This window comes from Puma concolor, chromosome C1, assembly GCF_028749965.1.
Source record: "Puma concolor isolate L17-30 chromosome C1, mPumCon1.1.hap2, whole genome shotgun sequence".
In the NCBI taxonomy this organism is placed as follows: Eukaryota; Metazoa; Chordata; class Mammalia; order Carnivora; family Felidae; genus Puma; species Puma concolor.
Window position 1 is genome coordinate 194500604 of NC_141674.1, and position 27740 is coordinate 194528343.

The 27740-nt window shown below is 46.0% G+C and overlaps 1 protein-coding gene and 1 long non-coding RNA gene across 7 annotated transcripts in view; one reads left to right on the forward strand and one right to left on the reverse strand.

The window, feature by feature from the left end:
- Positions 1-4467: 4467 nt before the first annotated feature.
- Positions 4468-19229, reverse strand: METTL21A (methyltransferase 21A, HSPA lysine). 6 transcript variants are annotated; one of them, XR_015255481.1, is made up of 5 exons: positions 18601-18741; positions 17682-17861; positions 15892-16003; positions 7152-7456; positions 6050-6175 (listed from the first exon to the last, which is right to left on the reverse strand). XR_015255481.1 is itself a non-coding variant. In XM_086719459.1 (4 exons), the coding sequence occupies exons 2-4, from the start codon at positions 17826-17828 to the stop codon at positions 4813-4815; spliced, it is 507 nt and encodes a 168-aa protein (XP_086575585.1). In that variant the 5' UTR covers positions 17829-17861; positions 18601-18741; the 3' UTR covers positions 4468-4812. The 6 variants fall into 6 exon arrangements, 5 of the variants coding, with proteins under 5 accessions (XP_086575585.1, XP_086575583.1, XP_086575581.1 ...); XM_086719459.1 differs by lacking the exons at positions 6050-6175; positions 7152-7456 and adding an exon at positions 4468-5060; XM_086719457.1 differs by lacking the exons at positions 7152-7456; positions 18601-18741 and adding an exon at positions 19183-19229 and having other exon boundaries at positions 5398-6175.
- LOC147578647 (uncharacterized) overlaps positions 18737-27740 on the forward strand; it is a 29231-nt gene continuing 20227 nt past the window's right edge. The window contains exon 1 of the long non-coding RNA XR_015255486.1: positions 18737-19123. This is a non-coding gene — a long non-coding RNA (uncharacterized LOC147578647). The remainder of the gene's footprint in view (positions 19124-27740) is intronic.

The window sequence follows — 27740 nt, forward strand, 5'->3', positions numbered from 1 at the left end:
TGCTTATTTCACCAGTACTTGAGCACTAAGAAGTACCTGTCCTCAAGAAGCTCTAGGACACAGCCGAAGAAACCATTCTAAGACGTTCACACAATTTTAGCTCTGGTGCTACACTCTCCTATTTGTCATCTCCACTCAGATTGCAAAACAGAACCTCTCATTTCTCCTCTAAATCCGCTCATCTCTCAGCTGGCTTTTTCCATCTTGTAAATGATGCCACTATTCCACTACGCTGCTTAAGGCAAAACCCCAGAAAATCACTGCCTTAGTGTTACCTTCCACTGTGCATTTTTCATTTCTCCACATCTTTCTTTTGCATATTGACCAAACTGGGGCTTAGGATTCTGATGAGGTCCTAACAAGTGAAGACGAAAGGTATTTCCAGGCACTTCAATGCTATTTTTTGCTATTTTTTTTTTAAATTGAGGTGCAATTCACATAACAACATTGACCATTTTTAAGTGAACAATTCGGTAGCACTTAGTGCCTTCTCAACGTTGTGCTAGCTACCACCAACTGCATATCTAGGTCCAAATCGTCACTCCAAAATCAAACCTTCCATCTATTAAAGAGTTATTATTTTCCCCTCCCTCTATCCCCAGGCAACCATGAATCTGCTTTCCATTTCTATAGTTACCTATTGTTTCTTACGTATAGGATCCTATGTGACCTTTTGTGCCTGGCTTCTTTCACTTAGCATGTTTTTGAGGTTCCTCAAAATCATTTATCAGTACTTCATTCCTTATGGCTGAATAATCTGTCATGTATGCCACAGTTTATTCATTTATCCACTGATGGACATTGGGATATTTCCGCTATTTGGCTTTTGTGAATATGCCGCTATGAACATTCACGTGCAGGTATTGGAGTCCCTGCTTTCAGTTCTGAATACATACCCAGGAGTGGAATTGCTGGGCCATATGGTAGTTCTATGTTTACTTTCTAAGGAACTGCCAAATTTCTCCTGAGCTGCCGCACCACTTTACATTCCTGCCAGTGATGATTGATATATGTGAGTGTCCCAATTTCTCCGTGCGCTGACCAACGTTGGTTTTAATTATGCCCCTCTTTACAGGTGTGAACAGCTAGCTCGTTGTCCATCGTATTTGCAACTCTAACGTTTAACGATGTCGCGTATCATGTGTCTGTGGTTATTTGGAGAATAACCAGAATGCTCAGAATGTCTGTTCAAGTACTTTGCTCATTTTTCAATGGTGTTTTTTGTTGTTGTTGAGTTTTATGAGTTTCTTACATATTCTGGATACCACAGCCTCACCAGGTAGTACGATTTGTCATTATTTTCTCCCATTCTCTTAAGTTTTCGTTTCACTTTCTCCATAGTGTCCTCATTTTTTAACTTTGTTTCCTTAAGTAGTATGTACGTTTGGAAAATATGACAAATGGGGAAGCAGTAAAAAGCAGTTTCTTGTGTATCCTTTTAGAGACAATCTGTGCATATACATGCAAATGTAATGTCTATTCTCTCCTCTCTCCCCTTTTTACATAAATGGTACTTTTTCACTGAATGTGTCTTGACAGTTCTATTTCAGTTTATGTACATCTGCCTCAGTCTTTCTAACGGATGTGTGGTATCCCATTGTGTAGATGTATCATAGTTTAATAAGCGCCCTCTTTTGTGAACATGTAGGTTGTTACTTTTGACTCTTCCAGATACACACAAGTTAGTATAGATATAAGCTAGTTTATCTTTAGGATAGATACTGAGAAGTGGGAATGTTTATTAAGTATGGTTTTCATATTTGAAGGTTGCTTCCTAAGCATTAATAATATGCTAAATTAATAAAAAGATCACGTTGGTATTTTTTAAATGTCAAGCTTTATAGTGTATGTAATTTTTAGGAGTTAGAAGTGGCAGAGCCAGCCTCAACACAAGGTTTTGTAGCAGATAGGCCCCCCTTTTCACACCTCTGTTATAGGGATTTTCCCTCTACCACAGAAACAGTTCTCAGGTAGGAAACTTAATTTTTCAGCATACCATGTCTTCTAGTGTTAAGTTATAACACTTCCTGGCTGTAGAAAGAAAAGCATAATATGATTGAAGATTGGAAAGAAACGTCAGAGCTAACAAATCCTCAATTTTTAAAGTCACAAAAAAAGAACGGAGTTCTGCCCTGATTTCATGCAGTTCTTGTCAGTTTCTCTTTTTCCCAGAAGAAGGCTCTCCATACTCACTGCAACATGTTGCCTCCTTCTTGTTAAAGACCTTGAAAATGCTACTTTTCGGGGCATCTGGATGACTCAGGATTAAGCCTCTGACTCTGGCTCAGGTCATGATCCCATGGTTTGTGGATTCAAGCCCCAGGTCGGGCCAGCTACTATCAGCGTGAGCCCAATTCGGATTCTCTGCCCCTCCCGCCCTGCTCTCCCATTTGCCCTTTCAGAAATAAATATTAAAAATTTAAATTAAAAAAAAAGAATGCTGCTTATGTCTAGGTAGAGGTTCTGGGGTAGCAGTACAATTACGACCATGTCTCTGACACAAAAATAAATCACAGGACTATTTCACCAACTATGATGTCAGGCCCCATGCTGGTATATTAAAAAGTGGTTTTTAAAATTACTCTAAAATTTTTATCTTGAGAGAGAGAGAGGGTGGGCAAGAGGGGCAGAGAGGATCTCAAGCAGGCTCCACACTCAGAGTGGAGCCCAACACAGGGCTCAATCCCACAACCCTAGCGTCATGACCTGAGCTGAAATCAAGAGTCAGACACTCGGGGCGCCTGGGTGGCGCAGTCGGTTAAGCGTCCGACTTCAGCCAGGTCACGATCTCGCGGTCCGTGAGTTCGAGCCCCGCGTCGGGCTCTGGGCTGATGGCTCAGAGCCTGGAGCCTGTTTCCGATTCTGTGTTTCCCTCTCTCTCTGCCCCTCCCCCGTTCATGCTCTGTCTCTCTCTGTCCCAAAAAAAATAAATAAAAAACGTTGAAAAAAAAAAATTAAAAAAAAAAAAAAAAAAAAAGAGTCAGACACTCAACCAACTGAGCCACCCAGGTGCCCCTCTTCCTGATTTAAAAACTGCTATCTTGGGGCAGCTGGGTGGCTCAATCAGTTGAGCGTCAGGGACTTCGGCTCAGGTCATGATTGTGGCTTTGAGCCCCGCATCAGGCTCTGTACTTACAGCTCAGAGCCTGGAGCCTGCTTCGGATTCTGTCTCCCTCTCTCTGCCCCTCCCCTGCTCACACTCGGTCTCTCTCAAAAATAAATGAACATTAAAAAAAATAAGTAATCTGCACAGGGAATGACAGCGTACTTTATAGTGGTAGTTCTAAGAACCTGACGTCCTACGTATATTTTAACATAGCATCTTGGCACCAGTATTTGATCTTAATTGTGGGAAAAGTCACTGGAGAACTAAGAGTTCTAAAACTGAGCAGTGTGAAAATCAATGCTTAGCATATAGTTGGTTTAGACTAGGTTTCTATCCTTGAGGATAAGACAGGCACACTTAGAATGCACGTTCCCGAGGTCAATCCTTTAACATAAGAGAAAGCCATCACAGCTCTCCTGACATTTATAGCGGACATTGTGGCATACTGTCCAGATATAACGTCTACCCCCAGCCCCATCCCTCACCCCCACACACCCATTAAGCACTCGCTTCCCCAGCTCCTGGCAATGTTGGATGGTGGCTCTCAGCTGAGTTCTCTCCAGGTCTTTTTTCATCCTAAGGGTATGCCCCTTAGATCACATGACTAATCTACGCAGGGATATAAAACCCTGCCCTCTTGGCTTAGTATGGCCCAACTACAGGGCCATCCTAGCTCTCGTTTCTGAGGACTCCTGACTGCCTCCCAGCCTAATTTCCCCCTATTTCCCAATCCTACTACTTTTACTACCTCAGAGATGTCGACCTTGAAATCATTCCCATTTAAACTTTCTACACCCTAATGTCCATCTCTGAGTGTATTTCCCCAGGGAACTTGGCCTGAGACAACATTTTAAACCCAAACACACACACACACAAAAAAAATCATTTGATTTTTCACTTAAACACCAAACTATTCCTGTTGAATTTTTCTTGCCTTTTATTGACATCTATTAAGACAAGAAAAAAAATTACCTTCAACCTTTTCTGACCCTCAATGTTTTATGAACATGCAACACCACCAATTAATGCTTCGTTCACTCGGTAGAGCACCCAGACATCTTGAAGTTTTCCATCCCCACCCAAAACCACTTTAATGTCTGTTCTGCAAAGTCAGGGATATTAAAGGAGCTGAACCCCAATTAAAATACTCATTTCGAAGAACATACCTGAGTGGGGGACCGGCCTTTCATTTCATTACAGTGTTGATACTGCAGGGCTTGTGTTTTACTTGTTTTAAAAGACCTTCCATGTTCATAGCACAGTATTGGCGTTTTACGGATTTGCTGGACTATGGATATTTCTATGTCACGTGCATTTATTAAAATTGTGTTGAACCTGTACGTCACAGAATGCTCAGAACGTTTAATGCATAATTCATCTTTATTAAAAGTAAAACCTCTAAAATATATGTAGAAAATAATGTATTGGGTATTTTCACATCCAAGGTAGTCATTAAAAGGTTAAGAGGAAGGAGGTCTTGTTTCCGATGATTTACAAAGATCTATCTCCAGTACCCTCGACCATACTGAGATTTTAATTCTTGTCATCTGAATTTGTTTAAACTGTTAAGCTTTTACATTGCTTAAAAAAAAGGGGGGGGGGGGTGTGTGTGAGAGAGAGAGAGAAAGAGAGACTTCATTCATAAAGTCTGTCAAAGATAATCATAAAACAATGTAGCAGTCATTTAACCCAAATACCAGTACCCTCTAAATGGAATGAAGTTTTTCATTCACTGAATATTTGGCCCTGAGACACTGGCTGCTGGGACGCAGCCCTGGAGGAGGCACCAGTCCTGGCCCCCGGAAGCTCCCCATCTTCTGGGGAATCCAGACATGGAATAAGCAATTACAAGCACAACGTGGAAGGAGCTTCTCGGGGAGCTCCTCCCATGAAGGGGTGAGATTTCGAACTGTTTTCAACGTCATCTTATGCATTATATGAAGGAGGGGAAAGCCTAGGAAAGAAATACAAACACAACATCTGAGAAAGGGGAGTGCCAGGGGAAAACTACAGCTATTGAAGACGACATCCCAGGCACAGCACATGGTGGTTTCAAGACGTAACTCAACTTTTACTTTTACTTCATTTGTTTGTATGCCTAAATCGGAAATGAAGCCAAAAAGCATGAAATGAGACCTCAGGGAACTCACATCCTAATCTCAAGTAACCAAAAGTAATGCTTAAAACCTAAATGGGGCAGACAAAAGATTTCAAGAGCATCAACAGCTCAGGGAATATACATTAAGCCTCTTGCTTTATATTCAGAAAATTAGAAAACTGGGCTAAACATGTATCTCAGAATGTATTTAATAGAATTTGCATGGGTTAGCCTCACCGAAACAAGCTCACTGCTTTGAAGGCCCTTTTATACCAGCCCTTCATTCTATCACCAGTGAAAATTGTTTACCAAGAGGGGGCAGTATGGGATACAGATATCTCATACATTCCTTTAATGCTAGTTGGACTTTTCAGAGTAAAATAGGACTATGAAGTCACAGCAGTGGGACAAAGTGCCACTTTGTTTTCAAACGGCACATGTGCTTTGTCCCTTGGGAACCTTTGGTTGGTTAGACTTTTTGTTCAGGAGCCATTTCATCAAATGTGGTTCAATTCCCAGGCTAAGACCTTCACCAACACGCTCAATAACAACATTCCTAAAAATTACAGCCAACTAGAAGTCCTCCCTCTGGTTTCTCTTCTGTGCTTTGTAAATATGTACGTCTTTGTCAGGATCGTAGTGAACCTTAGTCACAGTAAACTGCCTCTCCAGCATCGCCAAGAAGTCGTTATCCCGTTCATAGCGAATTCGGCAAGCTAAAAGAATCACGGAGCGGTTGCTACAGAGATGTTCCAAAGTCTGAAGAAGATCTGTGAATGTTTCTTCTAAATATATGATATCAGCTCCAAGTATCAGGTCAAATTCTCCAGGTGAATAACTCCCCAAATTTTGTCCCCAAGTCAGCTCCTTAACAACAGCTTTGGGTTGGATATGGGGAGGTAAGTTGGCTTGAACATTTGATTTAAGAAATTCTAATGCTACTTTTCGATCCGTGATAGTCACATGAGCACCTAGAATGTGGGACAGAGAGAGAGAGTCATGTGCACATCAATACAACTAACAGGTAGGGGTGTCAAGTCAAGCGGGGGGTGGGGGGGGAGTGTCTCTAATATTCCACCTGAAATCCAGAAGCTCATGCCCTTCAGGGATGGCTGCAAACGATCAGAAAATGACCAGCAGCTCCTCTGCACCGCTTACTGGTAAAAGTGAACTTTGGATTTGCCCCTCTGACACATCTGTTTGCTAAGTTTTGCCTCGGAAGTGCAGAGCCCCCCAGTGACCCTACACTGAAGCTTCTGGATTCTGCAGGTGGAACTGGCCCACCTCCCACAGGTATCTACCACTACATTTTATTCATTAGCTTATGATCTTCGAGTCAGACCTGAAGGTAAAATGGAATCCACAAAAGAAAAATCTAGGAGCAAATGATTATAAAGACGACAAGATACCAAAAACAGGGAAAGGCTACTTTCTCAGGTCTAAGCTTTAAAAAGAGTCAAGGAGGGATTAATTGGCTATTAAGAAATCCCAGTCCACGTCTCCTTATGCTGTTAGGAAGCAGCCAACCTGTATGTATTTAAGTTTTATATATATATATATATATATATATATATATATATATATATATATACACACACACACACACATATATATACACATATATATATACATGTATATATATACACGTAAGTTATATACATATATGTATGTATGTACACATATATATGTATATGTTTTGAAAAGTGGTTAAACTTAGAAATTCCTAGATTGTACTAAAGTACCATAGGTTAAAAATGTGAGATCATGTTTACTAAATGCTGAGTTCCTGCATGCATACGGCAAAGGAGGCAGTATTTCATTAACGTTTCTCACGAGTTGTTTACCATGAACTAAATGTTTGCCGTGAACCAATACGGCTGGGAGAAGACCGAACTGTAGTCACCCTGACAGCAGTGAAGCGACTAGCTAAGGCCGGCCCTGAAGTACCTCATCTGCGCTGCAGGAACCGTATGCATAATCCTATTCAGTTCTGACTTTGTAACTTCTGAAATTTAACGTAATTTCCATTCTTTCATAAGATTCTTGCTTCCGTGCCTTCTGTAGTTTGTGACCTTCGTGGGTCACGCCCCCACGGGGTTCCACACCGGCTACGGCAAGCACCCCCTCAGCGGCAGCTGGTGGAATTCAATCTGACGTTTACAGTGCTCCGTGTGACCCTGACAAAGGTGCTACGGTTGCTGGACTTTACAAGCACGCACCTACCGCGCTGACCATTCTGGCCGAGCAGCGCGCTGCCTCAACGAGAAGAACGCAGAGTCACTTCCCGTCTCCCCCGAAAGTCAAGCTCACAGACAGCCTTTTCCTGGTTTGACTTAGGAATTTATGTCTGGATTTCGTAACAACAGTCTGTATTTGCTGGCAATACTGGAGTGATCTAGTCTTTTGTAGATCACCTTGGTGTTCATTTGAATACTTCTTGGGCGTAGACCTTTCCAACGCCTGTCTCGGAGGGTTTCTGAGGTTCTGAGGCTACTTCTAATCTGCTAGGTGTTCCAGGAGCTTGATGCGACTTGGCCACTCCTCTGTCAACTGCATAAATATCCAAGTGGCTGCTATCGACCATGGGACAAAAACCCCTACCTCAGAGCTTAGATTCAAGTGAAGAGACAGGCAATAAGAGGTGTTTTTGGAATCAGAATGACCAGTACGTTAGTTGGAGATACTCACTCACTAGGGCAAAAATAAAGCAGGAAAGAGAGACAGATGTCCAGAGGTAAGGAAAGCGGGTGGGACATTGCAGACTGAACAATAAGGGAAGGCCTCACCGAGACAGTGACTTAGGCGAAGTGCATCGCAGGAGGGGCGGTATCCGCAGCAGGCAGAAGAGCAGGTACACAGGCCCGCGGTGGGCAGGCCAGGGCAGCCAGAATGGTAGGAACGAGTGCAGGAGGGACAAAGCAGAAGATGAGGCCAAAGGAGTAATAGGCAGGAGGCGGACCACCGAGGGCCGCACACGTCAGGTTTCAGAAAGGCTTTGGCTTTTTCTGAGAGGAGAAGCTAATGGAGAGTGCTGAGCGGAAGCGCCAATGAGGTTAGGCTTTAACAGACTTTCTAGCAGTAGGGCCAGGCCGGAAGCAAGGGGCCTTGTGACGAGGCCCCCACAGTGACCCAGGCGAAGGAGGCTGGTGGTGTGCCCCTTGCTGTAACCACGCCACGCACCCACCCCGGGGCCAGCTCCCAAATACGCCCACCCAAGAGCAGCCAACCCTGACTCTGCCGGGAAGCACTTCCTTACCACCCACTCACGTTTCGTCTCCCAGACGTCCGTCCCTGAACACGGCAGCCCTGCCTGTGGTTTCCTTTTGGGTGTTTGTTTACGGAGAGGAGCACAGGGATGTCTTAAGTGTCTTTTAATCTATCAGTTTCCCTACAATCTTTTGTTTCCCCTTTCAGTTTGGGGAAGAAACACATCATTTGTCCTGTAGTTTCCCACAGTCTGGATTTCACCGACCATGCCATTTTATATAGTTTAGTCTGTTCCTCTCTCCTCTGTATCTCCCGTAAATTTGACTTTTTTGAGCAAGGCTATTTCAGAGGTGGTGATATGTTCTTCATCAAGGGGTATGTAGTACCTGGTAAGCTGTACTTTTGTGATGTGAACAGGCATGAATACCCAATGCCCAGATCTTTAATTCACTACATTCCTTTTGCGTTTGTTTGTTAAGAAATTTCTATAAAGGATAGTTTCTTTCAATTATAGTTTGTTACTCATTTTGTATAGGAACTGAATAGGAAAGGCAGGATAAATTTTGCTCCTCCCTCCCCTTTTATAAACTGGACTCCAAAGCAGCTTCCAGAGATGACTGATGGGGTTTATTCTGTTGTTGTATCATCAACTCATGGATTAAACATATTTGATATATTTGGATCCAGTGCCATTATCAATATTGATGTTCAAATACTGCCGGCAGACTTTTGACACAACCCCATGTCGTCATTGTTAGCCTCCTTGCTATCTGGTGGGACAAGATATCCCAGGTCCATCTCACACATTTCCCGCTACAGAAAATACATTTCTGTTAGACATTGTCAAAACTTTTTGTTTTGGGTACCTGGGTGGCCCAGTCCTTACGCATCTGACTTCAGCTCATGGCTCCTGAGTTCAAATCCCACATTGGGTGAGCTTAAGCCCCACTTCGGGTGACTCGAGCCCTGCTTCTCTCCCTCTCTCTCTCTCCCTTTCTCTCTCTGCCCCTCACTCACTTGCACCTCTCTCTCTCTCAAAAACATTTTGTTGTTGTTTTCTGTTTTTAGATGGGAGCCAGCCAGTTTGCAGGCTTATGGGAAGGGCCAGGCAGAAAGAGGGAAGAAAAGAGACAGTGTGTGCGTGGAGGGGGGGCGGGGGGGCTGGCTGCAAGCACATCAGGAGCAAAGGCAGAGACTGTGGGGCACAGCAGGGCTGGAGGCAGTGAGGGAGGTACAGAAGTTCTCTTCTGACCGCATCAGTCTCCTCAGTGAAATGAGAAGACGCGTCTCTGGCTGGGAGGGTGGATGGAGGAAGAGGGTGGGAGGACGCTAGAAGAGTAGGAGAGGAAGCACAGTAGCATCCACTGCCCCCCCCCCACTTTCCCCTCCCCCCCTCAACATTCCTGGATCCTCAAGGTGAAGAGAGACCGGGCAGCTGTTGTGTTGCCTGCAGCCACATTCGGCTGCACGGTCACAGGCCTGGAACAAGCAGAGGCCCGCCCTTCGCCCGGAGGTTAGCCTACAGGAGAAGCGGGGAAGGGCAGAGCCCCCACGACTGAAGACGGGAGGAAAGACGGGAGGAAATGCCCCCCTCCACCCCCCCAGGGAGGTTCACAAGGTGTTCAGGCAGGTGCCCTCTGAGGCAAGGCTGACTTCCTGAGGACTAATGGGCAGGGACCCGGCACCACACACCCCGTGGCCTCTCACTTGGTAATGGACCGAGAACACGCAAACGCTTACCATCACTTCCCATTTGCACTTCTGTGAGCAACACCTTATTGGAACATTTGAACACGTGCTATGTACTAGAGACACAGAGACGAGCAAGAAGATGCTCGGCCTCTAGGAGCTCAGCCTCATGAGGGAGAGACCCAGAAACACAACTGTGATACACTGTGGGGAGTAAAATATGGTAACCTGGGGTGCCAGGCAAGTTTCACAAGGGAGGAATTCTCCGAGAGGGCCAGAGGTCAAAGAAAGGATTTGGAAGGAATGGAAATCTGAGCTTACACTGGAAAGACGTGGCACTAACCAGGGGAAAGGGTGAAGAAAGGGCATCCGAGGCAGAAGGGACGGACCAGAAGCAGCGTGTGCGTCCCTGGAACCGAAAACAGTGCGCGGATCTGCAAAGCGAGCCTGACAGTCTGTCAGAATGAGGTGAGAGCCTCGGGGGTGTTCGGCCGTGGGGAGGCAGAGGGGTGTTTAAGTACCGGCCATCCCAGCACTTCTGCATCATGGATGGGCCACTTCAGTCTACTGGGAAGTGGCTCTGAGAAGACAAAGCAGAGGCAGAGAGGTCAGGTGGTGGGGACCTGCAGAGCCTCACGGAGGAGACAGATGCTGAGAGCTCCAGCCGGGCGGGGGCAACGCAAAGGGAGAACTGGCATCAAGAAATCCTTAGAAGATGGGTCAGCAGGGCTGGCGGGGCCGGCGGAGGGGTGGGGGTATGGGGGGGGGGCTATGGGGCGCGGGTCAAGGGGTGGGCCTGAGTGCGTACTTGGATGGCCACACTAACTCAAGAGAACAAAAGGTCGAGTTTGCAAAGGGAAGAAGAGTTCAAGTTTAAACACACATACTGTTTGAGGCGCTGAGAAACAGGCAGGTAGAGATGCCCAGCCTTCAGTGAAACATACACACAAGTGGAAAGCCCAGTGGAGATTTACACTACAAGTACAGAAAACTAAGACAACTTCTTCCTGAGCATATTTTAAGACTCTTCCCCAGACTTGGTTGAGCATCAAATCACCTCAGAAGCCTTTAAAACCCAGATTCCCAGGGGCCTGGGTGGCTCAGTCAGTTAAGTGTTTAAGGGTCCAACTTCAGCTCAGGTCACGATCTCATGGTTTGTGGGTTCGAGCCCCACATCGAGCTCTGTGCTGACAGCTCGGAGCCTGGTGCCTGCTTCACATTCTGTCTCCCTCTCTCTGTCCCTCCCTTGCTTGTGCTCTCTCAAAAATAAACACCGGGGCGCCTGGGTGGCGCAATCGGTTAAGCGTCCGACTTCAGCCAGGTCACGATCTCGCGGTCCGGGAGTTCGAGCCCCGCGTCAGGCTCTGGGCTGATGGCTCAGAGCCTGGAGCCTGTTTCCGATTCTGTGTCTCCCTCTCTCTCTGCCCCTCCCCCGTTCATGCTCTGTCTCTCTCTGTCCCAAAAATAAATAAACGTTGAAAAAAAAAAAATTTTTTAAAAATAAACACCAAAAAGAAAAAAAAAAATTTTTAATTAAAAAAAAACAAAAAACCACATTCCCTGACCCCACCCCAACTTACAGAACCCTATCTTTAAAATGGGATGATTTTGGGGCGCCTGGGTGGCGCAGTCGGTTAAGCGTCCGACTTCAGCCAGGTCACGATCTCGCGGTCTGTGAGTTCGAGCCCCGCGTCAGGCTCTGGGCTGATGGCTCAGAGCCTGGAGCCTGTTTCAGATTCTGTGTCTCCCTCTCTCTCTGCCCCTCCCCCGTTCATGCTCTGTCTCTCTCTGTCCCAAAAAATAAATAAACGTTGAAAAAAAAAAAAATTAAAAAAAAAAAAAAAAATGGGATGATTTTTTCTAAGAATACTTTCCACACAGTATAAAGAGATTTTCAAACTAAGGACGAGGGTATGAGTCAGAACAGCATTCCAATTCTAACTCCACAATCCAGGAGTGTTGTGACCTTGTGCAAGTTACCTAACCTCTGTTAAGCCTTCATTTACCGAGGGGAAGAGAGCTCGAAGTAGACCTACCCACCAGGCAGGGGGGCACAGTGAGAAGGACAGACTAAATAGACAGAATGTGGGAACTGCCCAGTAATTAAAAGCTGTTTTTTTCTTTTAATAGGAAAATCTCATCACCCATTATTCAAGTTCTGCATAGAACTTGCCGGGTTTTTTTCCCTGGCTTTTTAATAGAATCTGTCTTTTCCTTCCTCCCCATCAGAATTAGAATGGAAGCTTCCTGAGAAGACCGGAAGCCTCAGCACCTAAACCCAGGCCTGGCATATGGTGGGTGTTCCCTGAATTTGGGAATAAATGATTCGGGTAACGAAAAATGAAAATACCTTTTTAAAAAGGAGAACAATCAACCTCTGACACATTCAAAATCACCACCTATTCGGGGCGCCTGAGTGGCGCAGTCAGTTAAGCGTCCGACTTCAGCCAGGTCACGATCTCGCGGTCCGTGAGTTGGAGCCCCGCGTCAGGCTCTGGGCTGATGGCTCAGAGCCTGGAGCCTGTTTCCGATTCTGTGTCTCCCTCTCTCTCTGCCCCTCCCCCGTTCATGCTCTGTCTCTCTCTGTCCCAAAAATAAATAAAAAACATTGAAAAAAAAAAAAAAATTCTCTGTCCCAAAAATAAATAAACGTTGAAAAAAAAAAAAATTAAAAAAAAAAAAAAATCACCACCTATTCTAGTTCTCGCTGCCTCCATTCTAAAGAGAGTAACTTTTTCTTACCCTCAGGTCTCACCCTAAAAAGCAATGCCTTATACTTTGCAGTCACAACAATAACGGGTGTGCAAATCACATAGGAGTGCAGAGAGGTGCGCACGACAGAACATGAAATGAGACACACATATGTGTACGTACATACATAGGTGCATACACACACATACACACACCTCTATAACCACGATTACAACTGTGATTAAATATACAAGTGGAGGGGCGCCTGGGGGGCTCAGTGGGTAGAGCGTCCGACTTCAGCTCAGGTCAAGATCTCACAGCTTGTGAGTTCGAGCCCCGCGTCGGGCTCTGTGCTGACAGCTTAGAGCCTGGATCCTGCTTCAGATCTGTGTCCCCCTCTCTCTCTGCCCCTAACCCACTCGCATTCTGTCTCTGTCTCTCTCAAAAGTAAATAAACATTAAAAAAAAAATTAAGAAAAAAAAACAAGTGGAAGCAAAAGAATGGAAGGAAATAAACCAAAATGCTAACAGTACTTATGTTGCAGAGTCATGAAGAACTAGAATGTTTTAGGCTTTTTCCCCCTTTATTCGATTTCTAGGGCTATTTTTGAAAAGAGTTACATCACTTTTGTAAGAGAAACATTACTTTTCATGATTTTCCAGTTTGCCCAACTCTTATTCCAGAACTATTTGAGTATCTACCGCATGGCAAGTGGAGTCTGGCTGGGGCCAAGGACACACAGGATGAGACACAGTCCCAAGCCTCAGGAGAGACAGACACAAGAAACACGGGCTTGTAAGAAAGGCCGGGACAACATGGCAAGTATACCAAGGGCTGTGGGGAGAAGAAATAAGGCAGCAATGAATTCTGCTCCGCGGCAGGAAAGGATTGAAAGAGGGGGCGGTGAAGCCAGGCCAGGAAGCGCACCTCCCCCCAGTCACGAGAGAACACCGTGCTGTTCTGTCCCAGCCCACTCCCAAAGCCGATCGTCTTGTGGGGCGACAACTACCTAGTCCCCCACTCTGTGCTAGTCTTTAAAGAACCTCATCATCCTGTTTTACCCAACCTCACAGATCTGCATTTCTAGATCACAAACAGATATACTCAGAGGAGCAATTAACATTTATTGAGCATTTACTTTGCGCTAGTCAAGGAGCTGATTTCTGTGCATGATCTCATTGGATCCTCAATGTGGCAGGAACTGATTATTATCCCCATTTTATAGGGAAACTGAAGTGGAGAGATTAAGCAACTTGCTCAAGGTCACACAGCTAGTAAGAGTTAGAAAAGGTGTCAAAACCAAGTATAACTCTAAACCTATGCACTTTGCCAACTAGCAAGTCTCTGCACCAGCCAACGCAGCTCCGCATGAAGACCCGCTTGTCCAGAGGAAACAGAAGAAACCTCATTTCCCTTCCAGTTAACTCCTCCCACATCAGCAAACTTAGTGTCAAGGAAAGACAGTAAGTGTCTGATGCACCTGGTTTGAGTCCTCAGGTCTCCACTGACCAGGACTCCACAAAGTGACTTAACCTCCCAGAACCCCAGTTTCACCGGCAAAATGAAAAATTTTTAAGTGTGGGGCGCCTGGGTGGATCAGTCAGTTTAAGCATCGGACTCTGGATTTCAGCTCAGGTCATGATCTCGCGGTTGTGAGATGGAACGGAGTTGGGCTCCTCGATGGGCATGGAACCTGCTTGAAATTTTCTCTCTCTCTCTCTGTCTCTGCCCCACCCATGCTCATACGCACACTTGCTCTCTTTCTGTAAAAATAACATAATGAAGTAAATAATAAAATAAAGTAAAACAAAATAAAAAAATGAAACCTAACACCCACGGGAATGCCGTAAGGCTAACCTGAGGAGAACAAAAGGCAGTGTACGAGCGAGGGCCTCATCAGTACCTGAAGGTGCCGTGGTGTTGGATGGAGACCTAGATCCATTTACACACCGTTAACTACCATGCTGCCCATGTTCCCCACCACATTTTGGAAGGCTAGATCTAAACACAGAAAAGAATACTAAAAAAAGAAGTAAGTTACCGGAAAGAGGACACAATAAAGGAGGGGCTTAAGTGGGTCCTCGAGCACCTGTCCACAATGGAATGGAATTCTAGCTCCTCACCACCAAAGTGTGGCCTGAGTACCAACAGTGTCTGCATCATCATCCCCTGGGAGGTTGTTAGATATGCAGGTCCTCAGGCCTGACCCCAACCTACAGAAGCAGAAGCTGCATTTTGACAAGAGCACTGGGTGACGATGTTGAAGTGATGAATGTTATATATTATATGTTAGAGGCTGGTCTACCCACTGGGTGGCTTGAACGGCATGAGCCAGAAGCTGAAGAAAGCAGTCAACAATAAATAACAAAATAAAAACAAAGCTTAAAAATACTGTAGGCCTAAATTAATATTTGTATACCAAACAAACAAAAAAAAATGACAAACCTCGATACCAATTCAGAACTGTATACCGCGAAGAGAATTTTTAAATATAAGATGTCAGTACAAACTACAGCAGGGCCGACCCTTCTCAGAAGAGACGAACCAGCAAAGTTTCCTCAGCAATGAATGAGACTATCTGTTCTACCTGCCTCGCAGGGTTAAATCCAACAGAGTACAAGAAGGCCCATAAAGTGTAAAAAACTATGTACATGAATACAATTTTCTTTGAACTGAAAACTGCCTTCTGATCATACTGTTGGCATAAAACTGAAAGGGGCAGGGACCTAATTCAGACAACCCAATTGTCTCCTGAATTGCAATTCTAAATGCCCAAATAAACGTGTGTTTGCTTAAACAAAACAAAAACAAACAAACAAACAAACAAACAACCAAAGGGGGCAAAGCAGTCTTTCATGGGAAGTATAAATAACAGGATGAGAGAAACAGCGAGAGAGAGAGCAAGAGAGAGAGCGAGAGAGAGAGAGAGAGAAGAAACGAGGCTTACTGGAGTTAAAGACACCAGCAGGTGACTCATAAGTACAGGGGACAGAACATCCAGTAAAGGAAAAACCGGTCTGGGTCTGTGTCAGGGAAGCAGCAAACACACCTGTCAATGAGCTCCACTCGCAAAGGAGGGAGCCAGCATACGGCACTCACCCAGCAGGGCAGCCACTATGCCCACCAGCCCGGTGCCGGCCCCCAGCTCCACCGCACGGCGGCCCCTCAGCTCCACAGCTCCCATCTCCAGATACGCGGAGAGAACGACGGCCTGAGTCAAAACACAGCGTTGCGTGTCAACGAGTGCCGGAGGACCCCAAGGGTTTCAGACGGGCTTTACACTGGCAGGAAGACATCACACCCTCTCTCCTCTGCAAGGTTGCAGTCCCAGTTTAACAACACACACAGAAACTCGGCTGCTGCTGGGAGATGACCCTAGAGCGGACGCAGCCTAGGCCCCACCGAGGTCCCTCCTGGGGACAGCAGGGGTCGATGACGCTGCCCACACAACATAGGGTGCTGCTCATTCTGGGAAGTTTCATTTCTTACTGTGTCACTTAAAGTTTACAAAACGACCCTGGTGGAGCTTACACGAACAGTCTCTGTGATTTTGCTTAAAGGGATGTCCAGTTCCTAACCCAAGTTCAAGGCAGCAAGGCCACGATGTCACCCAAAGGAAGAGGCAGAGTGGCTCCCACCCGGGGCTCCTGGAGCTGGGTGCTTCTCTCGTGTTGTCCTGCATCACTGGGGGCCCTCACCACATATTATCAGGCATGGGAAAGGAAGTTTGGGCCAAAGTTTTGGACACCTGATGCATGAGTTAGCATTTGCATACAATTCTATAAAAGCATTGTAGGAGCGCCTGGGTGGCTCAGTCGGTTAAGCGTCCAACTTTGGCTCAGGTCATGATCTCATGGTTCGGTTCACGGGTTCAAGCCCCGCATTCGGCTCTGTGCTGTCAGCACAGATCCTGTCTCCCTCTCTCTCTCTAAAATAAACATTTTTTTTTTTTTTAAAGCATTGTATGTTGTTAACATAATTTTTAAACAGAATTTGTCTTTCACAGCCACATACTAGTAGCATAAATAACAATTCCTCTTCTTGGTGAGCATTCAAAAGGCTCACCCATTCCTCACTATTATGTGCCCTATTAGTCGTTCTGGGAATACTTTCCATGTAATCACCTTGGACTAGATTCCTAGAAGAGGCTATAATACATTGAGATGTTTACACCTGAATGTTTCTCTAGCATCCCTAATGCAATGTTAAGACCACAAAATTACATCTATCATTTATTCAACATTAAATGAGTTCCCACTGCGAGCTGCTTAAGGGCAAGTCACTGTCACAAAAGCTGACAGAACAGTGCTGTGAGAGGAAGAAGTAAAACAAAGCAACTAATAGTATAATTTTGTGACCATTACAACTACGGAAAACTTCAGGAAAACATGTGATCTTCACTTTGGGCTCTCCCACTTTTTACAGTATTCTTTGTGCAATATTTTCAAAATGAAACTTCAGTGAAAAATTAATTTAATGAGAGTCCAAAGCAGTTAGGGGCTTCCTGCCTTCCTTCCAGCTCTCCCTCCCTCTTTCCTGTTGGGTATATTACTGGCAAGTAATTTACTTTCCCTCAGCTTTCCTTTATTCACCCTCAAAATGCAATATTTTGGGGCTGGGGGAGGGAGCAGGGAAGTAAGAGATTCCAATGGGTATAAGTATTTTTGGAGGGGCTGGGGGATGAAAATGTTTTTAAAATAGACCATGGTGATGGTTACATCTCTCAGTGAATTTACTTTTAAAAAAAAAATCACAGAATTGTATAAACAGGTGAAATGTATGGTATATAAATTATATCTCAATAAATCTGTTATTTAAAAAAAAAAAAAAGGAAGAAGAAAGCCAGTCTTAAAATCAATTGCGGTAAGAGGCCCCAGGGTCTTACTTACCGCGTCCCAAACCACCGCGGCGACTCCCAGCTGTCTCCAGTCCTGCCGGATCCGGATCGTGTGGTTCGCAAAGGAGAAGGTGGCAAGAGGTTTGTGGAATTTCTGCAAGCCCATTACCGCTGTCTCCTCGTAGGGCACCAGGGCCATGTCACCTGCATCCAGCTCTCTGCTCCCTCAAAGCTGTTGGGCAAAAGAATCTCGCGTGACGCTAGGGCCAGAAATACTCATTCTCTTTTAAATCGCTCCAAATGTTTTTTTTAAGGTCGTTTTACATGTTCAAAAGAAGAAACACAGGTGGGGGGAACCTTTGTCTAATTCCTTTTGCATGGCTCTTCCCCTTCTGGGGAGAGAAATTTAGTCCTGAATCCATGCTAAAAGGTGTCTTTGGGCACAAGAACCCAAGACCGTGCAACTCCTGCAGGATGCCCTACGCACTCTGCTGTCACCACTGGGTGAATTCCGAACCCAGCCGCGTTTGAAGCGGAGCGGAGCGGCGCTGACAGCCCAGGGCCGCAGAGAACGCGGCTGTTTCTAAACTGGCCAGGCCCACGCAGACTGCAGCTACCGCCCGCTGCGGCCGGCAGGGTAGTTCCTGCTGTTTTGCTTAGGTGTTCCCTCCACCCCCTCTAAATTCAGTGCGTTCACTAGTTACCGCCGAGGACCCGAACCAGCACTTGGACTGGGTGTTAACGGTTTGATTATCTGGCTTTTTGACACCAGCTGGATATACACGGTCGACGCAGCTCCACCTCGCCGAGACTGGAAGTGAAACACACTGGCGGATTCCGAGTCGCCGGCGGGGAGAGCGAGAGCCGGGGTCCCGGGTGGACTCGGGCGTCCGCGGCTCGGAGGCCTGCCCCGAGTCCCCCGAACCCGCCCCCCCCCCCCGGCCCCCTCCTAAGGGCCGACAGGTACTCACTCGCTTCCGGCGGGCCCCAGTGCTCCGGGAACCGGTGGAAGTGGGGGTCGGGCAGCCGGTCCACTGGGCCCTTCGGGACCCCCAGCCACGTGGGACGGGTCCTACACCGGGAGTGCAGTGACACAGCCCAGCCCGAGGCGGGCCTCGCCCCTACTTACCGCTGCGGATCCGGCCCCGCGTGGCGCGCATTGTTTGCCCCGCCCCGAGCGCGGCTGCCGCAACCACCCGCCTTAAAGGGCCCGGACCCGAGAGACCGCCGGGCGCCTGCAGCACGGCAGGCGGCGGGGGTGGGCGGCGCGCGCCGGGAGACACGCGTTTCCGGTCCCACCTCCCCCAGACAGGTGTTTCCCGAGCGCTGAAGGGCGCGGCGTCGCAGGTGTGCTGGCCGCGCCCTGGAGGAGGACGCTGGGGGAGAGGGCATCAGGCCTCCCTCCGGTGGGTCCCCAAAGTATTCAGACCACCAAATCGGTTTCCCGGCCGCCGAGGGCAGCGTGGGCGAAGGCAGCGAGGTGTGGAGCCGCGGGTAGGTGCGCGGAGAAGGCGCGGGGTGCTCTGGCGGCCGGTGAGAGGGAGACCACCAACCTGGCGCTAAGGTCTTGCGCTGGTTCCACCTTCCTGTGAGCTCGTTCTCACCCCTGCGCAGGCGCGCGCGCACTGTGTGTGTATTTGCGTGGTTTGGTTTTGGTTTTTTTCTAGTTTGTGTGCTCTCCTGTTTTTCCTGTTAAAGGTGGCCAGTTAGCAGGTGTAGGAGAAAGTTTGCTCCGAAGTATACGTGGTCACCCATTTGTCCTCGCGTCACCAAAGTGAGGACCGAAGCGGCGTCATCACCGCTTGGTGGCAACAGAGTAGGAAAAGTGACAAAGCCCTTGTCAACTAGAGCGCGAACTCAGAGTCCGCACGCGGCGCCTGGGCCTCCATAGTAAAACGGGCTCCGGGGGCGCAGGGAAGCCGGGGGACGCGCAATTGGCCCCACACCCGGTCCCGGGCGTTGCTGCAGTCCCAAGGCTCTAGTCACCCTCCTTCCAGTGCCCACGTTGGTGCACCTGCCGATGCGACACCTGTGTTTGACGTGAAAGCCACTGACCTAGGCTGCTGGCCCTTGGAAAGCGCGGCTGGAGTGAGCACCCAAGCGTGCGACCGCGCGGGCAGCGGTGTCCTCTTCTCGGGAAAGGTATCCTTTCTTTCCAGTACTCTGACCTCCAGCCCCGTCCCCCACCCACCGCCGCTCGGTCACGGCGATTCTCAGACGCGGCTGCACGTTAGAATGTAGGAGAGCGCTTTTCACGTCCCCCTGCCTGGACTCTGCCAAGGGAAAGTCTCAGTGTGAGGAGACCGGAGCACTGGTACTTTTAAGAGCTTCCTGGTAATTCCGCTTGAGACCCGCTCTAAGAACCTCAGGCCAACCCTAAACCATCCCCTCGCCTCACCTCACCCCTCCCCTCCTGCAGGGGGCGTGCCGGCCTCTGTAGGCATTTCTTTAACCTTCCAACAGAAGGCTGGGGCTGCAAAGCGGACTTAAGTGAACTTCCAAGACCAGCAGTGAAGGTCTTTTACCAACTTTTTTTTTTCTTTGCTCAGTTTATTTTTATTTAAAAAATTTTTCTGTAAGAGAATTTATTTTTGAAGCAGTCTTAAGTTCACAACAAAATTGGAAAGAAGGTGCAGATTTCCCATTCACTCCCAGCCCCAGCACATGCAGAGCCTCCCCCCATTATCAATATCCCCTAGCAAAGTGGGACATTTTTACAATTCATTAACCTCCATTGACACATCACTATCACCCAAAGTCCATAGTTTATCTTAGGGTTCGTTCTTGGTATTGAGCATTTTATGAGTTTGGACAAATCTATGATGGCATATATCCACCATTATAGCATCATGTAGAGAAGTGTCACTTCCCTAAAAAAACCCGTGCTCCACCCATTTATCTCCCTCCCTCCTCCATAACCCCTGATCTTTTTACTCAACTCCTATGATAGGTCCATACAAAAGAGTGCGATTACTGGATCTTATGGTAAAGGAATGTTGAGTTTTATAAGAAGCCACCAGACTTCCCAACTGGTCGTACCATTTTGCATTCCCACTGGCAACGAATGACAGTTCCTGGAGTTCCTCTTGCCCCACATCCTTGTCAGTATTCAGGCGTTGTCAGTGTTGTGAATTTTAGCCATTCTGGTGGGTGTGTTGTGGTTGTCATAATTTGCAATCCCCCAATGACCTATGGTTGTGGAGCATCTTTTCATATACTTATTTGCCACTGTGTGTCTTCTTTAATGAAGTGTCTGCTAAGTCTTTGACCCACTTTTTTCTTTATCCTATCTTATTTATTTTGCAGCTTTTTTGAGATATCATTGACATATTTAAGTTGAAGGTACACAGGGTGATGATTTGATACATGTATGTACTGCAAAATGATGACTACAGTAAGGTTAGTTAACACATCCACCATCTCACATAGTTATAATTTTGTGCATGTGTGTGGTGAGAGCATTTAAGATTTACGGTCTTAGCAACTATCCAGTACATAATACAGTATCGTTAACTGTAATCACCATGCTGAATATTAGATGCCTAGAATTTATTCATCCTATAACTTTGTACCCTCTGAACAGCATCTCCTCGTTTCCCCCACCCCCAGCTCCTGGCAACCATCATTCCACTCTGTGTTTCTATGAGTTTGGCTTTTTCAAAAATAGATACCACATATAAGTCATATTACAGAGTGTTAGTCTAGCTTCCATCACTTAGCATAGGGTCCTCAAGACCCAACCGTGTTGTTGCCAATAGCAGGATTTCCTTCCTTTTTATGGATGAATAATATTCTAATACATATATATTATATGATATATATGTCACACCATACACCACATTTTCTTTATTCATTCGTCTGTCAACAGAACTAGGTTTCCATGTCTCGGACATTGTAAATGATGCTGCAATAAGTAATATTTGCAATGCTGTAAATAATGAGGGTGCAGGTATCTTTTCAAGATAGCGATTTTGTTTCCTTCAGATATAAACCCAGAAGCGGGATTACCGGATCACAGGTATCTCTCTGCTTAACTTTTTGAGGAGCTTTCCACACTGTTCATATTGTTTTCCGTAGTGGCTGTACCAAATTGTATTCCCACCAACAGTGCACTAAGGTTCCCTTTTCTCCACATCCTCTCCAACACTTGTTATCACTTGTCTTTTTGGTAGTTGCCACTCTAACAGATGTGTGGTGATATCTCAGAATGCTTTTGATTTGCATTTCCCTGATGAGTAGTGATGCCGAGCATCTTTTCATGTACCTGTTGTTTGGCCCTTTTTTTTTTTAATTTTTTAATGTTTATTCATCTTTTTGAGGGGGGGGGGGGAGGGGCAGAGAGAGAGGGAGAAACAGAATCTGAAGCAGGCTCCAGGCTCTGAGCTGTTAGCACAGAGCCCGATGTGAGGCTGAACCCATGAACCATGAGATCGTGACCAGAGCTGAAGTCAGATGCTTAACTGCCTGAGCCACCCAGGCACCCTCCATTTTTAATCTGATGATTTGCTTATTGTTGAGTTTTAAGAGTTCTTTGTATATTTTGGATAACAATCTTCTATCAGATATGTCTTTTGCAAATATTTTCTCCAAGTCTGTGGCTGGTCTTTTAATTCTCTTGACAGTGTCTTTTGCAGAGCAGAAATTTTTGTTATAATAAAGTCCACCTTACCAATTCTTACTTTCATGGATATTGCCTTTGGCATTGCATCTAAAAAGGCATCGCCAAATCCAAGGTTATCTGCATTTTCTGTTGTGTTATCTTGTAGTTTTATTGCTTTGCATTTTAATTTAGGTTTGTGGTCCATTTTCAGTTAATTTTTATGCAGGGTGCAAGGTCTGTGTCTAGACTCATGTTTTTGCATGTGGATGTCCAGTTGTTCCAGCACCATTTGTTGAAAAGACTGTCTTTTCTTCATTGTATTGTCATTTCCAAGATCTTTGTCCAAGATCAGTTGATTATATTTATGTAGGTCTGTTTGTGGGCTCTCCATTCCACTAATCTGTTGGTCTGTTCTTTCACCAGTACTTCTCTGTCTTGATTATTGCAGCTTATAGTAAGTCTGAAGTGAGGGAGGCAGTCCTCCAACTGCCTTCTCCTTCAATATTATTTTTTCTTGTCTGGGCTTGTCTCCCTCTCCTTTTCCCTCTCCTGGGGTCTCCTTTCTCTCTTACCTCCTCTACGTCTCTGTGCTGCTACTGCCTCTCAGCTTTCCTCTCATTTCCTTCTTCTCTCTCTTTGTCCCTTTCCTGTGGGGAACCAGGATGGGGCACAAGAAAGATGGTGAAAATGTAAATTCTGCCTCTAATACTTTAATTGGGATGACAAGTAACTCCTAAAGCTCCCTAGACCCCAGGCTCCTCACATATAAAGCCTGGCCCCTCCTTCCTTCCTTCTCCCTCCTCTCTGCTGTTGATTCTCAAATCACACCGAAGGCTTTACAAAACAAAACCTTCACAACCTCTCCAGCACTCCACTCACATAGGACGTTTGTCTGATTGTATTTACTTACAATTTATCTAGAAGCTGTCGTTCACTTTTTCTCAGTACATCGAATAGCAGAAGCTGACAGAACACAGGTGTGAAAGAGATGGAAATTTCAAGCATTAGGTAGAAGTTTTGAGTGGGTGGCGTAGTTTAGCTTTCCAGTAAAGTAGATCTTGTTTTGGAGCTCTGCCTAGCTCATAATGACTCCTGGGCCCCCAGTGGCAGCATCAGCTAAGACTACAGACCACCTTTATCCATCCGGGATTCTAAGACCTGAAGACAGTTCTCCTGACAGTCTTGCTGGGGATATGCAAAAAATAGATTCACTTTCTCCATGATCCAAATTTCAAAGTGCAGTTCAACCATAACAATCTGTAAATGATTGTGCTTTTTCCTAACAGCAAGGGGAACTGGGCTTCTTTTCTGGGTCCCCTCCTGGACCCAGACAACTGAAAAGGGAACGTGTTTGGGCGTCTCCTCCAGCTCAGTGGGCTCCCTATGCAGACTGTTGGCCTAGACTGTTGGCCTCTTCATTCCCATGCACGCCCTTGTAGGAGACAAAACTTTGGATGGGATAAAATATAAGTAAGTACACCCAGAGGCCTAGGGTTGATAGCTTTTTCTTTTTATCCCCATGATCAAATTGCCTTTTCCCGACCACCTCCCCAGAGAATAATGATGGAAGGGTGCTTATTGTATTGTCCCTTCTGTTTTTTGGAACTAGTCCATGTACTAGGTCATAGCAGAAGCAGCCACCTTGGTACAACATGATATCACCCTGGGCCAGCAGGCTGGGGACGTAGTTCTCTCCACAGAGCGAGAGTTCAGAATGGCTATTGGACATCTGTTATTGTGATCAGCCCAGCATCCATGTCCCATTTGGCTGGTAGCAGATCCCTTCTGCTAGTGGTCAAGAGCCCGGCCTTTGTGGCCTGGGAGTCTAGGTCAAACCCCAGCTCTTGCAGCTTACAACTCTGAGGCCTTGACCAAGACGCATTCATAAGTGCCTCAATTTCCCCACCTATAAAAGGGGATAAAGTGTCGATTCAATTAGTAAACAGACATGATGCTGAGTTTGAAACAATTTAACTTATCTAAAGTACCATACCCAACAGTCAACTTCATGTAGCATTTGCTCTTAATATGTTTGGGGTAGGGCTGACCTTGACCCCGGCTCCAGGCCTGGGCAATGAGCATTTCCTTCCACCTGCCTGTGGGTGGTCCAGAAGCGGGCATGTGACCAAAGCTGGGCTTACCTGCTGGGACTCTCCAAAAAGCAGAGTGTTGGCAAAGGATATAAAGTCTGGAGGTCCTGTTGGTCACCTGGTCCCAAGAGGGCTGAGCCAGCAGAGGAGGGGGAGGCTGCCTCTTACAGTGCCCTGTGACCACCAGGATCCAGCTGGCTGGGAATTTTCAGTTATTTGAGCTGTTCAATTCCCTAATTAGCTTAAGCCAGGTTGAACTGCTTTCTTTTGTCCCCTGCAGAAGCAAAACAATCCTGACGCATTCAGTCTGGGCTGGACCCTTGAACAAAGGAGATGTAAAGTCCATCAGCATGGTGTGCGTGGAGTGTGTATGGGGTTGCAGAGAGCAGCTGGGGGCTCTCCTGTCCACAGCCTTTCCTGGCTGCACCTGGGTTCCCAGGGCCCATGGGCCACAAGTGTAACCCGATGATACATTCCCTTCTCTTGCTTAAGCTGGCTTGAGTGCCTGATGCACACAAGAGTTATGATGAGTAGTATGTTTTCTGTTGTTTGTTTTTAGAAAGTGCAGAGTAGACCAATGTAAACATTCTGTAAGATCCCGGTGTATAATTTAGCCATAGCTAGCTTACTGTCGTACTTGCCAAACAACAGATAACGATCCTAGCAGATGAACATGTGTTTGAAAGACAAAAGTCTCCTCTCCACACTCACTGTCAACAGATGACCAGAGTTAGCACAGACTTTGATAAATGTTGGTGGAATGGAAGCATGATCTCCGGAGACATCTTTTTGCCTATTCTAGGAGGAAGAGGTGGCCCCTCCCTATACCAAAAGTGCCACCTCCACCGCAGTGCAGTGCAAGAGTTGGGAGGTTGGGGGGGCACCTGGGTGGCTCCAGCTTCGGCTTAGGTCATGATCTCACCATTGGTGAGTTTGAGCCCCTGTCCGGTTCTGTGTTGACAGCTCAGAGCCTGGAGCCTGCTTTGGATTCTGTGTCTCCCTCTCTCTCTGCCCTCCCCTGCTTGCTTGCGTGCGCACTCTCTCTCCTCTCTCTCTCTCTCAAAAATTAATTAATTAAAAACAAACAACACACACACACACTGGAGTACTGCTTGGCTGCCTGCCTGAGGCCTGACTCCCCAGCCAGCACCCCGCCACCCCATGGGTCAGTGCCCTGTCTTGCTGGATGACCCTGCCACCTCTCCTTCTAGAAGCCCACTGCCATCACTCGGCCCGCACATGATCTTTATAGCTATGCATTTTAGTGGTTCTCCATTACCTACAAGTTCACTGCATCAAAATTCAAAGACCTCATTTGTTTTCCTTTATATTCTGCCTTGTTCCAGAAAATAATTAAGGCAGTATCTCTCTCTCTCTCTCTTTTTTTTTTTTTTAATATTCTCCATGATCTCACTATAAAACTAGACCTTCAAAATAGTTTTAGAGCTCATACCAAATTATTAGCTCAGTTTAGTCCTGTCATCTGTTGGTTTGAAGGGGATCTCTCCAGGGGGCATCTACTCTGTGCTGGGCACAGGACTGCAGTTGAGACCTCAGTCTTAGGGTCTTGGTTTAGCTGGGCCTCCAGCCCATGAAGTCAGTGTATTAGTTGCCGAGAGCTGCCATAATAAGGGACCACTAACTGGGTAACTTACAAAATACAGCCTCCCAGTTCTGGAGGCTGAGTCTGAAATCGAGGTGTAGGCCAGCCATAGCCCCTCCAAAGGCTCTATGGGAAGAATCATCCTTGCCTCTTCCAGCTTCTTGTGGCCTGTGGCCTTCCTTGCCTTGTGGCAGCGTACCCCAGGCCTCTGCCTCCATCTTCGTGTGGCCGTCTTCACCCTGGGGCTCTGTCTCCAACTCTCCTAGTCTTTATAAGGACACCAGTCATTGGATTTAGGGCTCACCCTAATGCAGTACGACCTCATCTTTAAGTAAATCTGCAAAGACCCCATTTCCAAATAAGGTCACATTCACAGGTCCTGGATGTTAAGGCTTCAGCATATCTTTTGAGAGGACACCATTCAACCCATAACAGCCAAAGCAGCAAGAACAAATGAGGACAAAAATTCAACGAAAAACGTTTTTTTTTTTAACTCTGGATTTGACTAAAACTCACCATTTTGTAGTGGAAACTGGAATAGGATAGTGGTTGAGAATGTGGGTTATTGGATCATAGTGTCTGAGTTGAAATCCTGCAAAGATCTGTTTCCTTCCTTTTGTGAAAGTAGAATGATAGTAATGCCCACATCATTGGACTGTTTGGAGGAGGGGGTGGTCAGTGAGCTAAAACATCAATCACCACATACAATACCTGCATGTAATCTTTTTAAAAAAATTTTTTTAATGTTTATTCATTTTTGAGAGAGACAGAGTGTGAGTGGGGGAGGAGCAGAGAGAGAGGGAGACACAGAATCTGAAGCAGGCTCCAGGCTCCGAGCTGTCAGCACAGAGCCCAACACGGGGCTCAAACCCACGAACTGTGAGATCATGACCTGAGCCAAAGTCAGACGCTTAGCCGACTGAGCCACGCAGGCACCCCTGCATATAGTAATCTCTTAATAAGACCATCTATTATTAACTCAGCAGTATTTGACTATTCTGGTTTACTTTTTTCCATTTCTCATTTAGAATCTTAAAATTTCCAAAAACAAGAACACTTTAAATAAATCCACTCTGTTAACAGCCTTAAATCAAAACATTATTGTGCGCTTAGGCAGGTCTTATCTGTCATTTTGTAAATGGCCTACTCTGTGTTCCACTTCTGTTAAAGCAACAGGGATTATAAATATCAAGTTCTTTTGACATTGGATTCTATTACAGTGAATGATCTGCTCACATGGGTAACCCTCTATGTGAAGGTAAAATGGACTATAAATATCAAGCCATTGTGGCATTGTATAGCCACTGCAGTGAACAGGAAGAGAGTGGCCACTTGATTTATTTAAACTGAAATTTGCCATAATGATAGCAGCATGAGACAACACCAAACCATCACCCAAGTTCAAGAGCTGTCTACACAGTATGCAGTTAAAATGAATTTTGTTACCGTGAAATTTCACCTGTGGTGATTTTTTTCACTAATGTGGGCCAAGACAAATTGGTTAGACTACTAATCTCCAAAAAGTATAAGCCTTCAGGGACTGAATGTTGTGAAAGCAAATTGGACACATTTTTCTACTATTATTGAGAAAGCATGGAGCTGAGAAAAGGAACAGAAAGTTGAAGAAATTTCTTTAAATTTATTGTTAATGTTCCTCTCCGTATTTTTTAGAATGCTTGATTCTAATCCAAGCTACTATGATGAAGGTTTTGGGTTAATGTTTTATTTAACATAATATAGATTAGTATTATAGTTGTACTATAACCTCATTTTAAAGATAAAGAAATTGAGGGGCGCCTGGGTAATACAGTCAGTTGA

What these genes read in the sequence shown, in the direction of transcription:
- METTL21A (XM_086719457.1), bottom strand. Translation starts at nt 17,828, where the DNA reads ATGGCCCTGGTGCCCTACGAGGAGACAGCGGTAATGGGCTTGCAGAAA. An exon ending in CCGCGGTGGTTTGGGACGCG is followed by an intron (nt 16,004 to 17,681) that starts GTAAGTAAGACC and finishes GTTTTGACTCAG; the next exon opens with GCCGTCGTTCTCTCCGCGTA. An exon ending in CATAGTGGCTGCCCTGCTGG is followed by an intron (nt 6,176 to 15,891) that starts GTGAGTGCCGTA and finishes CCCACATTCTAG; the next exon opens with GTGCTCATGTGACTATCACG.